This window comes from Pristis pectinata, chromosome 3 (genome assembly GCF_009764475.1).
Source record: "Pristis pectinata isolate sPriPec2 chromosome 3, sPriPec2.1.pri, whole genome shotgun sequence".
Lineage (NCBI taxonomy): Eukaryota > Metazoa > Chordata > Chondrichthyes > Rhinopristiformes > Pristidae > Pristis > Pristis pectinata.
In genome coordinates this window covers 133,601,651-133,616,747 of record NC_067407.1, presented here as the reverse complement: position 1 = coordinate 133,616,747, position 15,097 = coordinate 133,601,651, and the positions used below count along the sequence as shown (strand labels likewise).

At 41.4% G+C, this 15,097-nt stretch overlaps 1 protein-coding gene across 2 annotated transcripts in view; it reads left to right on the top strand.

Annotated features, from left to right (window-relative positions):
• The window catches only part of fam120b (family with sequence similarity 120B), an 83,564-nt gene that overhangs the window by 37,125 nt on the left and 31,342 nt on the right, over nucleotides 1–15,097 (top strand). For both annotated transcript variants that reach the window (XR_007956104.1, XM_052013195.1), the window contains exons 3-6: nucleotides 1,965–2,145; nucleotides 6,496–6,609; nucleotides 7,040–7,215; nucleotides 11,676–11,768. Coding sequence is in view for 1 of the 2 variants with exons in the window: in XM_052013195.1 (XP_051869155.1) it covers nucleotides 1,965–2,145; nucleotides 6,496–6,609; nucleotides 7,040–7,215; nucleotides 11,676–11,768 (564 nt within the window). In the remaining variant the exon portion in view is untranslated. The remainder of the gene's footprint in view (nucleotides 1–1,964; nucleotides 2,146–6,495; nucleotides 6,610–7,039; nucleotides 7,216–11,675; nucleotides 11,769–15,097) is intronic.

Sequence of the window (15,097 nt, the reverse complement as noted above, 5' to 3'; positions counted from 1 at the left end):
ATGCCCCAAGGATCAATTCTTGGCCTCAATTATTTTCTATCAATTATTTTCTATCCAGTTTAATGACTTGGAGGAGAATGCAAAGTGTTGGGTATTCAGATTTGCTGGTGATGTGAAAATAGGTGTGAGGGTGTGCTGTTATGAAGACATTTGAACTCAGGATATAGATCAGTTGAGTGAGTGGGTGAAAACTTGACAAATGCAGTTTAATGTAGGAAAGTGTTAAGTCATGCACTTTTGAAAGTTGTTTTATTTACAGCGTGGTAACAGGCCCTTCCGGCCCAACGAGTCCGCGCTGCCCATTTTAAACCCAAATCAAACTACCCGTACGTCTTTGGAATGTGGGAGGAAACTGGAGCACCTGGAGGAAACCCACGCAGACACAGGAGAACGTACAAACTCCTTACAGACAGCGACGGGAACCGAACTTCGATCGCTGGCGCAGTAATAGTGTCGCGCTAACCGCTACGCTACTGTGCCGTCCTCACTTCATGAGGAGGAATCAAAATGCAGACTATTATCTCAATGGAGAGAGATTGCACATGAGTGGAGTACAGAGGGATCTAGGTGTGCATGAATCAGAAAGAGTTAATAGGTACACCAGTAGCTAGGAAGGCAAACGGCATATGGGCCTTTTTCGCAAGCCTTGGATTTTTTTAGGGAAGTATTGATATCCTTGTACAGGGTGTTGGTAATCCATGCCTGGAGTACTGTGCATTGTTTTCTCCTTATTTAAGAAAAGATACACCAGCTTTGTAGGCAGTCCAGAGAAGATTTGCTGGGATGAGAGGGTTGTCCTATCACAAACGGCTAAAGATCTGTGTTCTTTGTGGTTTAAAAGTACAAGAGGTGATCTTTTAAAACATCTAAAATCTCAGATGGGTATGACAGAGCAGGTGCTGAGATGTTTCCATTAGTGGGAGAGTCTCAAATGAGGGAGCATAGTTACAGGATAAGGAATTGGTCATTTAAAACTCAAGTGTGCAGGAATTTCTTCTTGCAGAAGCTGATGAATTTCTGGAATTCTCTACCTCAGAGGGTTGAGGAGGCCAGATCACTAAAGTTATTTAAAGAGGAGGTGCGTACATTTTTGAAAGATCATGGAATTGAAGACTATGTAGAACTGGGACAAAAGAGGAGTTGAGGCCTGTGGTAGGTCAGCCATGATCACATTGAGTCAGAGGGTCTACTCCTGCTCCTATTTTCTGATAGAACATAATCCTGACGTCAGGAGTGGAGTTTATTGTCATATGCACAAGCACATGTCTGCACAGGTGCAATGCAAAACTTACTTTCAGCAGCACCACAGGCACATAGCATCAGATAAGCAATATTCACAAGAAAAACACACATTAAACATAAATTGTACACAATTTTTGCAAGAAAGAACACCATTGGAACAAAACAAAATGAAGTCCATTTTGGTGCAAAGTGGTCATAGATGTGCTAAACTGTAGTAATTAGGGTTGTGCAGGTTGGTTCAAGAATTGAATGGTTGAAGGGAAATAGCTGTTCTTGAACCTGGGACTTAAGGCTTCTGTACCTCCTGCCTGATGGTAGCTGCGAGAAGCTGGTATGGCCTGGATGGAGGTGATCTTTGATGATGGGTGTTGCCTCCTTGAGGCAGTGCCTCCTGAGGATACTACCAATGGTGTGGAGGCATGTGCCGGTGCTGTATTGGGCCAAGACCACTATTCTCTGCAGCTTCTTACATTCCTGCTTTTTGGAATTGCCGTACCGACCACAATCCAACCAGTCAGGACACTTTCAACAGTTAAACTTGGACATATATTGGCCATTCCTTCGTCATCACTGGGTCCTGGAATTCCCTAATATTATAACACTGTGGGAATCATTACATGTTGTTAAGTTGGCTCACCAGACTGAATTTGTAAATTCATAAGACTGAATTTATAAAGGAATAATATGCTCATTAAACCTAATTTCCTTTTTAATTTTAAAAGTTTGCAAGAGAGAAGCACATCAAAGCTGAGAGCTCTATGGTTTACAGAATCTTGAGTAGTGGAGAAGTTGATTGCAGCAACACTCTGGAAGATGAGTTGGATGCAGACCTTCCTGGACAAGCAATTGTTTACCGATCTGCTCGACAGTCTATTTATGGCATTCTTCTAGCTGCTGAACCAAGTAGGAAACCTGTAAATACTTAGATCATTCGAATGACAGGTGACACAGTTTCGGGTACCAACTGCATCCTCGCATTTATTCCTGCTTCCTGCTGATTTCATGTGCCAGTAACATCTTCAGTGGACCTGGAGGAGTTACTATACCAGGCAACATGAGGATGTTGAATTATCACACATCAACATGAACCCTCAGGTTAATAACCAAGTGGCACACCTTACATCTGCTGCTCTTAAGGGAACTTGGCCATTAAATGAGGTCAGTTTTATCATTCAAACATCAGGAGACCTGAGATATAGTTTTATTTCCTCTTACAATCCCAAAATGACAATTCCCTTAATGCAAGAAGGACTTGCTCATTTAAACAGACCACTTACAAAATAATCCCTTTGTATACGAGGCCAAGAACAAATGTTTATGAAAGTATAGAAAGTGTATCTGCATGGTAGAAGATCTGTGTGATAAATCAGTGCTGTGTTGGACTATTATAGTTTACTTTTCCGGTTTCCCACATTTCATATTTCCCATTAGTTTGTTACACCACCTGTTTCTTCACCCAGTTGGCCTTACTTGGAACCATAGTCTACTAAGGCAACAGAAACTTGCATTTGTATATCATCTGTAACATAGCAGAACATTCCATGGCCCTTAGCAAGAACTTGGATTGATAAGGAATTAGTGCAGAGAAGGAACTATTAGGTGACCAAAAGCCTTGTTAGTTAGGCAGGGTTTAAGGAATGTCATAAAGGGAAGTAGAGAGTCAGTTGGTATTCCTGAGCTTAGAGCCAAGGACACTAAATGATGGTGAAGCAAGAGACTGTAGACGCTGTAATCTGCAGCAACAAACAAACTGCTGGAGGAACTCAGCGGGGTGAGCAGCTTTTGTGGAGGCAGAGGGATGGTCGACGATTCAGGTTGAGACCCTGCATCAGGACTGAGAGTGTAGAGAGGAGATATCCAGTAGAAAGAGGTGAGAGAGAGGCATGAGGGAGGCGATAGCTAAGTGGGGGAGGGGAAAACTGAAGCCATGACTCCTGATGATGGAGTGATTTTTTTTAAATTTGGAATGTGCAGAATGTCTGAACTGGAGGAGAACAGAGATCTCAAATCTTTGTAAAAGAAAAAGTTACAGAGGCAGGAAAGGTTGAGACCAAGGAAACAATTTGAAAATAAGGGGAAAAGGTTCTGATCCAGCAACAATGTCATTTTAAGCCAATGTAGCTCAGGCGGAATAATGTAATGGGTAAAAGAGGCAGTGCAAGTTGGGCTACTGGCACCTGAATAGCTTAAGTTCATGTCTAAGAGTACACCAGAATAGTAAAGTCTAGAGAACATAAAATGTAGAAGCAACAGTCGGAACATGGTTCCTCGAGCCTGTTCCATCCATCATTAAGACCATGGGTCACCATGTGCCTAGTCCATGTCCTACCTGATACTGATAATTCCTTGGTACTCAAAAATCTATCCATCTAAGCCTTGACTGCACTCAATACCTAAGCAACCTCAACCCTCTGGGTTAGAGATTTTTTAAGTTTTATAGCCCTCTACACAAAGAAATTTCTCCTCTGCTCAGTCCTGAATAGCCACCTATAATCCTGAGACTATGCTCCTTAATTCTGAACTTTGCACCAAATAGAGGCAGTCTCTTGCATTTATTCTTTCATCCCTCTCAGAATCTAGAAGATCAGCTTTCATTCTTCTAATCTCCAGTGAATATAGGCCAAGATTCCTCAGCCACTCTTTGTAGGACAGCCTTCTCATCCTGAGGTGACAAAGGCATATATATAGTCTTTCATCTCTGGGACCATTCTAGTAAATCTCTTCACCCACACAAAAGCTGTTATGTCCTTCATGTGTGAGACAAGAAGTCTGTTTGGCTGTGAGAATTGTCTAGCCTGGCTGTGATTAGATAGTTGCTTTAACATTTTCATCAGCATGGTAGTTAATGAATTTGTATCCCACCCCACTTGTCCCCATTGCTAATGGATCTGAGGCCAGTTTTGAGTCCTAATTGTTGTATCATAATCACATTACTCCCAGGAGAAAGATAGGAAAGGGTTTCCATCAGGTCAAGAACTTCAGACCGAGTGACGTTATAAGATAAGACATCTTTATTAGTCACATGTACATCGAAACACACATTGAAATGCATCTTTCGCGTAGAGTGTTCTGGGGGCAGCCCGCAAGTGTCAACACACTTCTGGCGCCAACATAGCATGCCCACAACTTCCTAACCGGTACGTCTTTGGAATGTGGGAGGAAACCAGAGCACCCGGAGGAAACCCACGCAGACACGGGGAGAACGTACAAACTCCTTACAGACAGTGGCCAGAATTGAACCCAGGTCGCTGGTGCTGTAATAGCGTTAAGCTAACTGCATTATATTGATTCATTAGAACATAAGACCTCTTTGTCACTTGAAACTGCTTTGGCATTCAGCACAATCATATCTGTCGGATATTTGGCCACAGCTCCATTCTCCCATCCAGACCCCATAACCCTTGAGTGCAGATATTCAAGATTTGAATATATTTAATGACTCAGCATCCACAGCACTCTGGGATGGAAATGTTCAAAAAATTCACAATCTTTTGACTAAAGAAATTTCTCCTTCTCTGAAGCTTAAGTGGTTGATTCTCAGACTATGCTCCTAGTTCTAGACTCCTCACCAGGGGAAACAATGTCTAGCCTGTCAACTCCCTTTAGAAGTTGCTATGTTTCGATGAGATCATTGCTTATTCTTCTAAACTCTAGTAGGTCTATTCTGCTCAATCTTTCCTTATAGGACAACCCATCACCCCATCACTCAATTCAGTGAACCTTTGGGGCATTACCTCTATGCTTGGCTATAAAACTAAACCTGTATACAGTATTCTGTGTGGTTACTCCAAAGCTGTGTACAGTTGTAGCAAAGCATCTTTGGTCTTACCACATTCTCCTTAAAATAGATTACCTTTCTAATTCCTCCTGTGTCTGCATGCTAACTTTGTGATTTTTGTATGAGGACATCCAGATTTTCCTAAATTACAATATTTAACAGTTTCTTATTATTTAAATAATATTTCCCAATTCTTTTCTTCCAACCAGAGTGGATAACCTCTCATTTCTCCTCGTACAAGTCCGACTACTTTTGCCCACTGACTCTATCAATATTACAGCATGTGTCCTCCTCACCCTTTATCTTTGTCTCTTCAGCAGACTGGGAAATGTTACACTCAGTCCCTTCATTCAAGTCATCAGTACAGATTGTAAATAGCTAAGGTCCTAGAACCAATCCCTGAGGCATCCAACTTGTTACCCCTACCAACCCAAATATAATGCAGTTATTCCTATTCTCAGTTTTAATTGTCTATCCATGCTAAAGTATTACCCTCAAACCCATGAGCCCAGATCTTTTAATAACCTTTTGTATGACACCTTATTGAATGTCTTTTGGAAATCTAAATATAATATGTTCACTTTAACTTGTCTCTAAAACACTACCAAATGTATTAAACATAATTTCCATTTCACTAAGCCATGGATCCTCATGCTGTGTTTTTTTTTTAAGTGCTCTGCTACCACAGCCTTGATAATGTATTCCAGCATTTCCTGACAGTTGATGTTAAGATCACTGCCATGTAGCTCTTTAATTTGTTTTCTCCTTCTTCCTTCATAATGAATTATTATAAAAACTGAATGTTTAAAGCCTTCCTCGCTTCCTGATATTTTTGGCTCTGTGATTCTCCATGTTGATGTCATGGACTCTGTTAAAGATGTGGATCACCAGGCACCTCCAAGACTTTGAGTATGTTGGGCATATCATAGACACAATCCAACAAACCCACTTATTTATTTTCACTCTAGATGAGTTTAGGTTGTTGTGTTAGTGGTTAGTGTTTTCCTGGCCTAGCCTCCTCTCTTTCCTAGCTACTCATTTTCTTAACCAGATGAGCCATCAAGGAATCTCCAAAGGATAGTAATTGCAATACAGCTTCACATTAATGACACAGGACAGAAAATACTTCAGGTATTGCAGGTCTCTTTCAAACTAGCAACTGACTGGATAGCACTTTCAAAGAGCTGACAAAGGCAAGATGAACTAAATGGCAACCTTCTGTGCTGTATAATTCAATGATTAGTAGAATAGGTACGGTTGATTATTTAATGTCCAGTGATGTTGAAATACACTGCCTCAAGAATTGGAATGCTATGGATACCTCATTCAGAGAAAGACAGCACAAGCCTGCTAGATTTGGATGGGTTCTTATCCCTCTGTAAAATTCTATAAAGATGAATTCAGCGTTTTGTAGCTCAGCTGAAAGAGGACATCCTGCTCAGCTGATAATCCTCTTTGAAATTCCTTGTGTCTAGATGCCCTGCCTGATTCTGCCAGATTATGCCGTACCGTAAAGGAATGGTTTGTATATCCAGGTAACCTGCTCCAGCAGCCAGATCTTGTGCCAGCTTTACCACCGGAACTGCCAGGTACTTCCAGCCTTCTTTGCCTTTCTGTGTTTTGACAAATTTCGCAAAAAAAACAAAGGGCTTGGATTAGTTATAACAGTTTTCATGTCTCCAGGATGGTATTGCTGCATTGTACAACCAACAAAATATCCTTGAACTGGAGTCACTGTTGCAAGGAAACATAGCTCCCAGATTGCACAGAGCAAGATTCCATGAACACCATTGAGACAGATGATCAGTAAATGTTTCACTGTGGCATTGGTTGAGGGATCTGTGACACATCCAGCAATGCTATACTTGACCTGGGAATGCAGGATACTAACATCAACTACAGAATCTGGAGCAGTACTACTTGATGAAAGCATATCTCTTAACCAGAAAAATGTTCAATAATGAACAAATAACTTTAGTTTTAATATTTCTCAACAATAAATGAACCCTTTGTTTACAGGAGGAGTTCCAGATTTACAAACCTTGTGGCTAACAGAAGGGTCAACAGTTGAAGAGTTGCGTTACCGCATATTTCTTGCATGTTTTGGCGTACAGGATTTTGTTCAGGAGTTTCGTCGTCTGGAAAATCCCACCACTGCTGCTGTTTGCTGCCTGCTGATCTATATCACGCTGCAGGTAAGGAGAAGCAATGCTTGTTTCAGTCATGGCATTTAAGACAGTATGTTTACCACCCAATAATAGGAGAGTCTTTCTTGTTCAGTCACTGAAAGTAAATGTCAATAGCTATAAAAGAATGGAATGTGTTTTCAAAAATAGAAGTAAATACTCCAGAATTCCACTTAATAAAAGCATGTGAATTCTTTCAATCATTGTAAATCAGTGACCTGAGCCTTTTCCAGAAGTGAAAAGGAAATAATTTGACTCAGATGTTACTTTTACATCCTTTAGATGACCAACACTCTTATTTTTCGTAACCTAGGCAGACTTTACTGTTTTATAAGAAAAGGCTGACCGAGTTGGTTTCTAAGTCAACTTTGTGGGATCAGTCATACTGCATTGTGTTTTGATTCATGCATAGGATGAAGATATAGGAGCAGAATTAGTCTCTTTGGCCCATTGAGTCTGATCCACCATTCAATCATGACTGATTTTTTTTTTCATTCACCTGCCTTTTACTTAACCCTTTTATCAATCAAGAACCTATCAATCTCTACCTTAAATACACCCAATGACTTGGCCTCCAGCCCTCTATGGCAACAAATTCCACAGATTCAGAATCAGGTTTATTATCATTGACGTATGTCAGGAAAATTGTTGTTTTGTGGCAGCACCACCCTCTGGGGCTGAAGAAAGTCCCCTCATCTCAGTTTTAAAGGGATGTCCCTTTATTCTGAGGCAGTGCCCTCAGATCCTGGACTCTCCTACTGATGGGAACATCTGATCCACATCCACTCTATCCAGGCCTTTCAATATCCGGTAGGTTTCAATGAGATCCCCCCTCATCCTGAACTCCATCAAATACAGGCCCAGAGACGTCAAATGGTCTGCATACGTTAGGCTTTTCATTCCCAGGATCATTCTTGTGAAACTCCTCTGGATCCTCTCTAGGGCGGTACATCTTTCCTTAGATACAAGGGGAGCCAAAATTGCTCACAATATTCCAAATGTGGTCTGACCATCGCCTTATATGCCTCAGCAGTATATCCTTGCTTTGATGTTCTAGTCCTCTTGAAATGAATGCTAACATTGCATTTGCCTTCTTTACTACCGACTCAACCTGCAAGTTAACTTTAAGAGAATCCTGCACTAGCACTCCCAAGTCCTTTTGATTCTGAATTCTCTCCCCATTTTGAAAATAGCCCACACCTTTATTCTTCCTACCAAAGTGCATAAGCCCACATGTATTCCATCTGCCACTTCTTTGCCCACTCTCCCAACCTGTCCAAGTCCTTTTGCAGACTCCCTGCCTCTACGGCACTACCTGTTCCTCCGCCTATCTTGGTATCGTCTGCAAACTTGGCCATGAAAAGTTGCCATCCCAACACTGACCTCTGAGGAACTTCATTAGTCACTGCCAGCCATCCAGAAAAGGACCCCGTTATCCCCACTCTCTGACTTCTGCCAGTCCGTCAATCTTCTGATCTATCCACGCTAGTATCTTGCCTCTAACACCATGGGCTCTTACCTTGTTATCATGTGTGGCACCTTGTCAAAGGCCTTCTGAAAATCCACGTAAATAACATCCACTGACTCTCCTATGTCTAACCTGCATGTTACTTCCTCAAAGAATTCTAACAGATTTGTCAGGTAAGATCTCCCTTTAACGCAACCGTGCCGACTTCATCCTATTTTATCATATACCTCCAAGTACTCCGAAATTTCATCCTTAGTAATAGACTCTAACATCTTACCGATCAACTGAGGTCAGATTAACCGGCCTATAATTTCCTGTCTTTTGCCTCCCTCCCTTCTTAAACGGATGTGTCACATTTGCGATCTTCCAGCTCTGGGACCCTCCCTGACTCCAGTGATTTTTGAAAGATCACTACTAAAGGCTCTCAGTCTCTTCAGCTACCTCTTTCAGAGAACTGGGGTGTAGTCCATCTGGTCCAGGTGATTTATCCACCCTCCGGCTTTTCAGCTTCCCCAGCACCTCCTTAGTATTGGCCACTGCACTCACCTCTTCTCCCTGATGACTCCCTCGAATTTCTGGTACGTAACTGGTGTCTTCCTCTTTGAAGACTGATGCAAAGTACCTATTCAGTTCTTCCACCATTTCATTGTTCCCCATTACTAATTCTCCAGCATCATTTTCGAGCGGTCCAATGTCCACTCTGGCCTCTCTCTTGCCCTTTACGTATCTAAACAAAAAAACTTTTGGAATCTTCTTTTATATTATTGGCTAGTTTACCTTTGTATTTCATCTTCTCCTTCCTTATAGCTTTTTTAGTTGTCCTCTGTTGGCTTTTAAAGGCTTCCCAATCCTCTGGCTTCCCACTAATCTTCACTGTATTGTATGCCTTCTCTTTTGCTTTTATGCTGTCAGTGACTTCCCTTGTCAGCCATGGTTTCCTTGTCCTCCCCTTGGTGTGCTGCTGCTTCTTCCTTGGGATATCTTACCATTTTTTGAGGCTGTAACCCCTGGTTCCAGGCATCCCCAGCCATGGGAAACATCCTCCCATGATCCAACCAGTCAAACCCTGTCAGGAGTTTCTACATTTTCTACATTTCACTCCTTTCATTTCTTCTAACATTTATGGAATACAGTCTTAGTCCACCTAATTTCTCCTCGTACAACGGTACTTCTGTCTCAGGACTCATTCTGGTAAGCATTTGTTACACTTCTCAATGGTGTATATATCGTTTCTTAGATAAGGATTTGCAGTATATATTGTACTACAGATGTGGTCTCACCAAGGACTTGTGCAATTATAGTAAGACTTCCTTGGTCCTGTGCTCAAAACCTCTTGCAGTGAAGACCAATATACCATTCTTGCCTTTTTAACATGCTTCACCTGCATGTTTGCTTTCAGTGACTGCTGTATGAAGACACCCAGATCTGTTTTTATGTCAATATTTCTCCATTTAAGCAATGCTCGGCCTTTCTGTTTTTTCCCTGCCAATGTGGATAACACATGTTGTAGCTGCCATTATTGCCCATTCATTCAATATATCTGAATTACCATGAAATCAGTTTGCATCTCCCTCATAACTTACAATCCCACCCAGTGTTACATTGGAAGCAAATTTAGATGTATTACATTCTATTCCCTCACCCAAATCATCGAAATATAACATGAAAAGCTGGGGCCCAAACATTATGGTATCTCACCAATGATTGCCTGCCACCCTCAAAAAAAAAAGTCCTGTTTATTTCTACTCTCTGTTTCCTGTCTGTCAACCCATTTTCAATCCCTGTTAGAATGTTACCCCCAATCCCATGTGTATTAATTTTGCCCACTTTGATAATCCAATACATCACACCCATTGGTTCTCCCTTATCTATTGTGCTCAGAAAAAGTCCACTAGGTTTGTCCAACACATTTCACTTCTTAAATCCATGCTGACTTTGTGTAATCCCGTTGATCTTTTTACCCTACTATCACTTCCTTTACAATAGATCAACCAGTCTGTAGTTTCCTGTTTTCTCTCTCTCTCTCTCTCTCTCTCTCTCTCTCCCCTTTTTTTGGGGAAGGGTGTGGGTTAGTATCCTTGGAAGGAGTTTTTGGAGCCCAATAGCATTCCTCATCCTTGTATATCTTTAGAAGAGGAGGAAGTCTCCCTGTCAGAAGTTTGCAGTTAAATATTTGTGAGATGAAGAGAAAGCTGCTGAGGACAGTGAAGTATGAGGGGTAAGTGGGCTTCTTTTTAAATAAAAAGAAAATGTTGGAAATACTCAGCAGAATGAGCAGTCTCTGCGCGGAGAGAACAGTTAATATTTTGGACTGATGGCCTTTCATCAGAACAGGGAAAAATAAGGAATGAAAAGTTTAAAGTTGCAGAGAAAGGTGGGGAGGAGGAGTGAAGGGATGGGGAGATCTGTGACAGGAAGGAGAGTAGTGGGATGACCAACATTTGCTGAGCTGAATAAAGGAGGGTGAATGGAAAAAGATATGTCAGGGGAAATGTAAACAGGAGGTGACTAGTGAAAGCTGAAATACTAAAAGAGGAGGTGGGGAAGCAAAAGAAATAGTGGAGGTTCAAGAAAGGAGAAGAAAAATGTTGCAAGGGGAGGGTAGAAGATTAAGCAAAGGAGGAGAAAAACACGAGGTGAAGACTACATAAGGGGTGAGAGGGAGAGAGCTGGCAGTCAGACAAAGCATGAAAGTAGGCAAGCAATTTTAATGTAATTTCTGTCATTTAAATAAAAACTGAAAATCCCCAAATGGTCTGGGCACAGAATCAGTAAATGCAACAGATGACTACTTCATGACTGAACGTGTTAGTGAAGCCACAAAAGGTGGTGCAGATCGTAACTGGATATTAAGTGCACTAGATGGTCTGCAGGAAATGAAATGCATGGCACCCGTAGGAAAGTGTAACCACAGAATGATAAAAAAAAAATCATTTTGTAGTAGATTGGAAATGGTCTAGAGTGATAACAGTGCTCAAGTGAATCACATTGTTTGTTTCAGGTAAGCACATTATCTCTGGAAGACCTGGATGCATATTTGGCTCAAATGATATGTGTCCGTGACAAGCCAGCTGACCATCTCACTCAGATACAGGTACGTGATGCATACTGTCTTCTGCTCATTCCTGATAATTTTCAGTTTGCCTTTTCTAGTTTTTAGCACACAGAATCGGTGTTATCATCTACTAAATAAATCTATCTCTACACTTAATCTTCCAGTTATAAAAGCAAACTGGATGTCAAACCAAAACTACAGTTTCACTGTTATAAAATGTTACCTGTGACTCAAGCAATTTTTGCCAGAATTCAGTGGATCAGTTTAATGATTTGCAGACTCTGATTGCATGCTAAACTGTTCAAAAGCAATTAAGTGCGAGTCTTTTAAGTGTTTGGCGTGAATAATATTGACACCTGCTATCTTTCAGTTAGCAGGGGATTTCAGGACAGGCTTCATTTATGCAATTGTGGCAGCACACTCATATGGCCATTCCCACCTGCAGGCAACTGAATCCCAACTGCAGTTCATTGGATGAGACACCAATCCCATATAGTACACCCTCCAAAGTTCATCTCAACACTGGAGTTTTTGTCAATCATTAATATTAGCCAAGACTACAGTTTGAGGACAAACATCAGCCAATGGACAAAATAACTTTGGATTAAGTTTGGAAGCCTTTACAGATATACTCAATCCATTGAACCACTTTATTTTTGTAGCTACTCAATGTGTCATGTTACAATCTAAATTCACAACAATCTTCAACTGTGACAAAGGTAGTAGTTTGAAAATCCTTTGTTTATTGTCCAAATTTCAGTCCAGTGAGGGGCGAGTACTGACTTTCAATAAAAACCAAATTGCTGGAAATACTCAGCAGGTCGGGCAGCATCTTTGGGGAGAGCAATAGAGCTGATGTTTCAGGTAGATGAAGCAGTTCTTTGCTTTTCAAGTACTGGCATTTGATTCGTGTTCCAGCATGTCTTACCACCTCCAGGCAAGGAAAGATAAAGGAGGAACATAAGCAGAGGAAAAATATTACAAGCCTTCTTTCGGCCTGTTGCACTAGTTTGATGGACTGAATACTGAGACTGTACGCATATATGGGAATCAAACACCTTCATTGTGGAATCTGAGGACACTGTTGATTTCACTGAGGTTGCTCCATCTTTTTGAATTTGGGCAATGTTTCTCCTTTTTCTCTTTCTTTTAATCATGAGCAAAAATCTGCCTAATTAAAAGCATTGTAAGCTCACCTTAGCTGTTCTAAGAAGATGCCCCACCATTCTCTTAACATGTTAACCGGAGGTGAACAATAGTTTGGTTTTCGTACATCATAGGAAAGAAATAAATGTAAAGTGAGAAGTAATTATAATTAATCTCATTGCCAGTGAGATTGCAGCCTGTTGCAGCAGACCTATCTGGAGGATAGACTTGCACAGCTATTGGGACTGAGCAGGGTAATCGGACCAATTAATTTGCTCTTTAAAAGAAATGGCATAGGCTTGAGGGGCAGAAAGGCCTCCTTTTGCGCGATGTGGCAGTAGTGTTCGGAAAGGACTCAGTCTCCTCCGCCATTATGTGGGATTCACTGGGAATATATACTGTATGGTGTAACAAGCAGCACAAGAGTGTTGCAGAATGCGTGGATACTTTTCGAATCAGTCATTTGGTCGCAAGCACTCATTCAGCACACTTTCTAAATGCCTTTGTGGTTGGTAGTGTTTGAGTCAATAAGCCATGCTTCAGCTGTCATTGCTAATCATTAGGTAAAGTGCTGTTACTGGAATTTTGAAAATGCAGGAGCTGCTTCCTGTGGGATTGTTAACCTGTTTCAGCCTGGGTAATCTAAGATATCTTCTTGCCCTACACAGGAACCCAAAATAATCGTACTGGTTTCAAACTAGATATGTCACAATCATCTGAGAACATCTCTCCCCCCCCACCTCCCCCCACTCCACTAAATATCATAATCCTGTTAATAAAACTTGATGAAAACAATTAGATTTTGTGGTTATGTATATTTTTGTATGAAATAATGAAAGGCACTGTTTCCCTCAGTAGAAAAGTCATGACAGGGTATACTGTTTACTCTAGTGAGCTTCATGCAAGCAAAGAATTTCATTGCACCCTGGTGTATATGGACAATAAACTAATCTGAATCAGAATTGGTTGAAGGATCTGAGGAGGATTTTTCTTTCTAGCAAGAAGATGTGCCTTGAACTTGCTGCTCAGAAGTGACAGAGGGAGAAAAATCTCATCCCTTTTGAAAAGTACTTGGATGAACCTACAGACCAAGAATTGAGAAGTGGGACTAAACAGGATAGCACTTGATGTACCAAATGGCCTCCTGTGTAGATAAATTTCCACTGTTGTATGATGAGGAAAGACAAAGTGGATGCAATTGCTGGCAGAATGTTGCAAAAAGCAGCTAAGTTCTGTCTCTATCCTACATCTTAGAAGTGCATGTCTACTTATTTGAGACAGTGAGTCAGCAGGGAAGAAAAGGTAAACTGAAGGATGCGAGCAGGCTGTTTTAAGGTGCATTTGCAAAAATTGGTTAATTATCTATAACTTCCAAGGCACACGCCAGGCTCTTATGAAGCCTGCAGGAATGAGTGCAGTTTCTGTTATAAGGCAGCTGAGCTTTGACTCTTGGCTTTTTTTTTGCATAGTTTGTTATGGGGCAATCACTATAGCACGCACAACTTAATATGACATGCGGAGTGCTTGCCTCCAGAGGATTCTTGTTGTTAGAGTGAGGACAGATGAACAGTGAACGCTGTGCATCTATCACACATACCAAATACGGCAGTGAAATAGCAGAATACAGTTTTGAACCTGCCAGTGAAATATGCTATAAGGACCCAGCACATAGTCAGCTTGTGTAACGTTTCAGTCTTATCTAATTTCCATTCCCCATCCTATTTAGTTCTAAGGTGATTTTAACTGGCTCATTTTAGAATTGGAAATGTAGATTTTACTCCCCACCCCCACTTCAATTTAAGCAAAAGCAAACCCTTTCATTAGCAACATTTACCCCATGCAATCCTTCATTTGAACTGCACACATTCCATCGTGCTAGAGTGGGTAATTTATAATGAGGACATCATGCTGTTTGGGGGAAATGGTTCTCATTAAAATCTGACAGTGGCTCGACAGATCTGGATGCACCGGAGCTTGTTATTGTTAGTACCTGTGAAACGTAACCCCTCCCCCGCCCCCGCACCCCCCCCCCTTCCAATCATCTTAAAACAACTAATCTGCAAAGCAGTATGAGAGTATTACTAGTTAAGCGCCCAGTGAATGTTTGAGGAAGCTTGTGCAGCATGGGTGAGGCTGACAGTCAGTCATGAGACGGTATCAGATTGCTCTTTGGAACTGACCGGTGTCTGCAGTGGCAGGTGCTGCCTGAGGGAGGGCCCGGC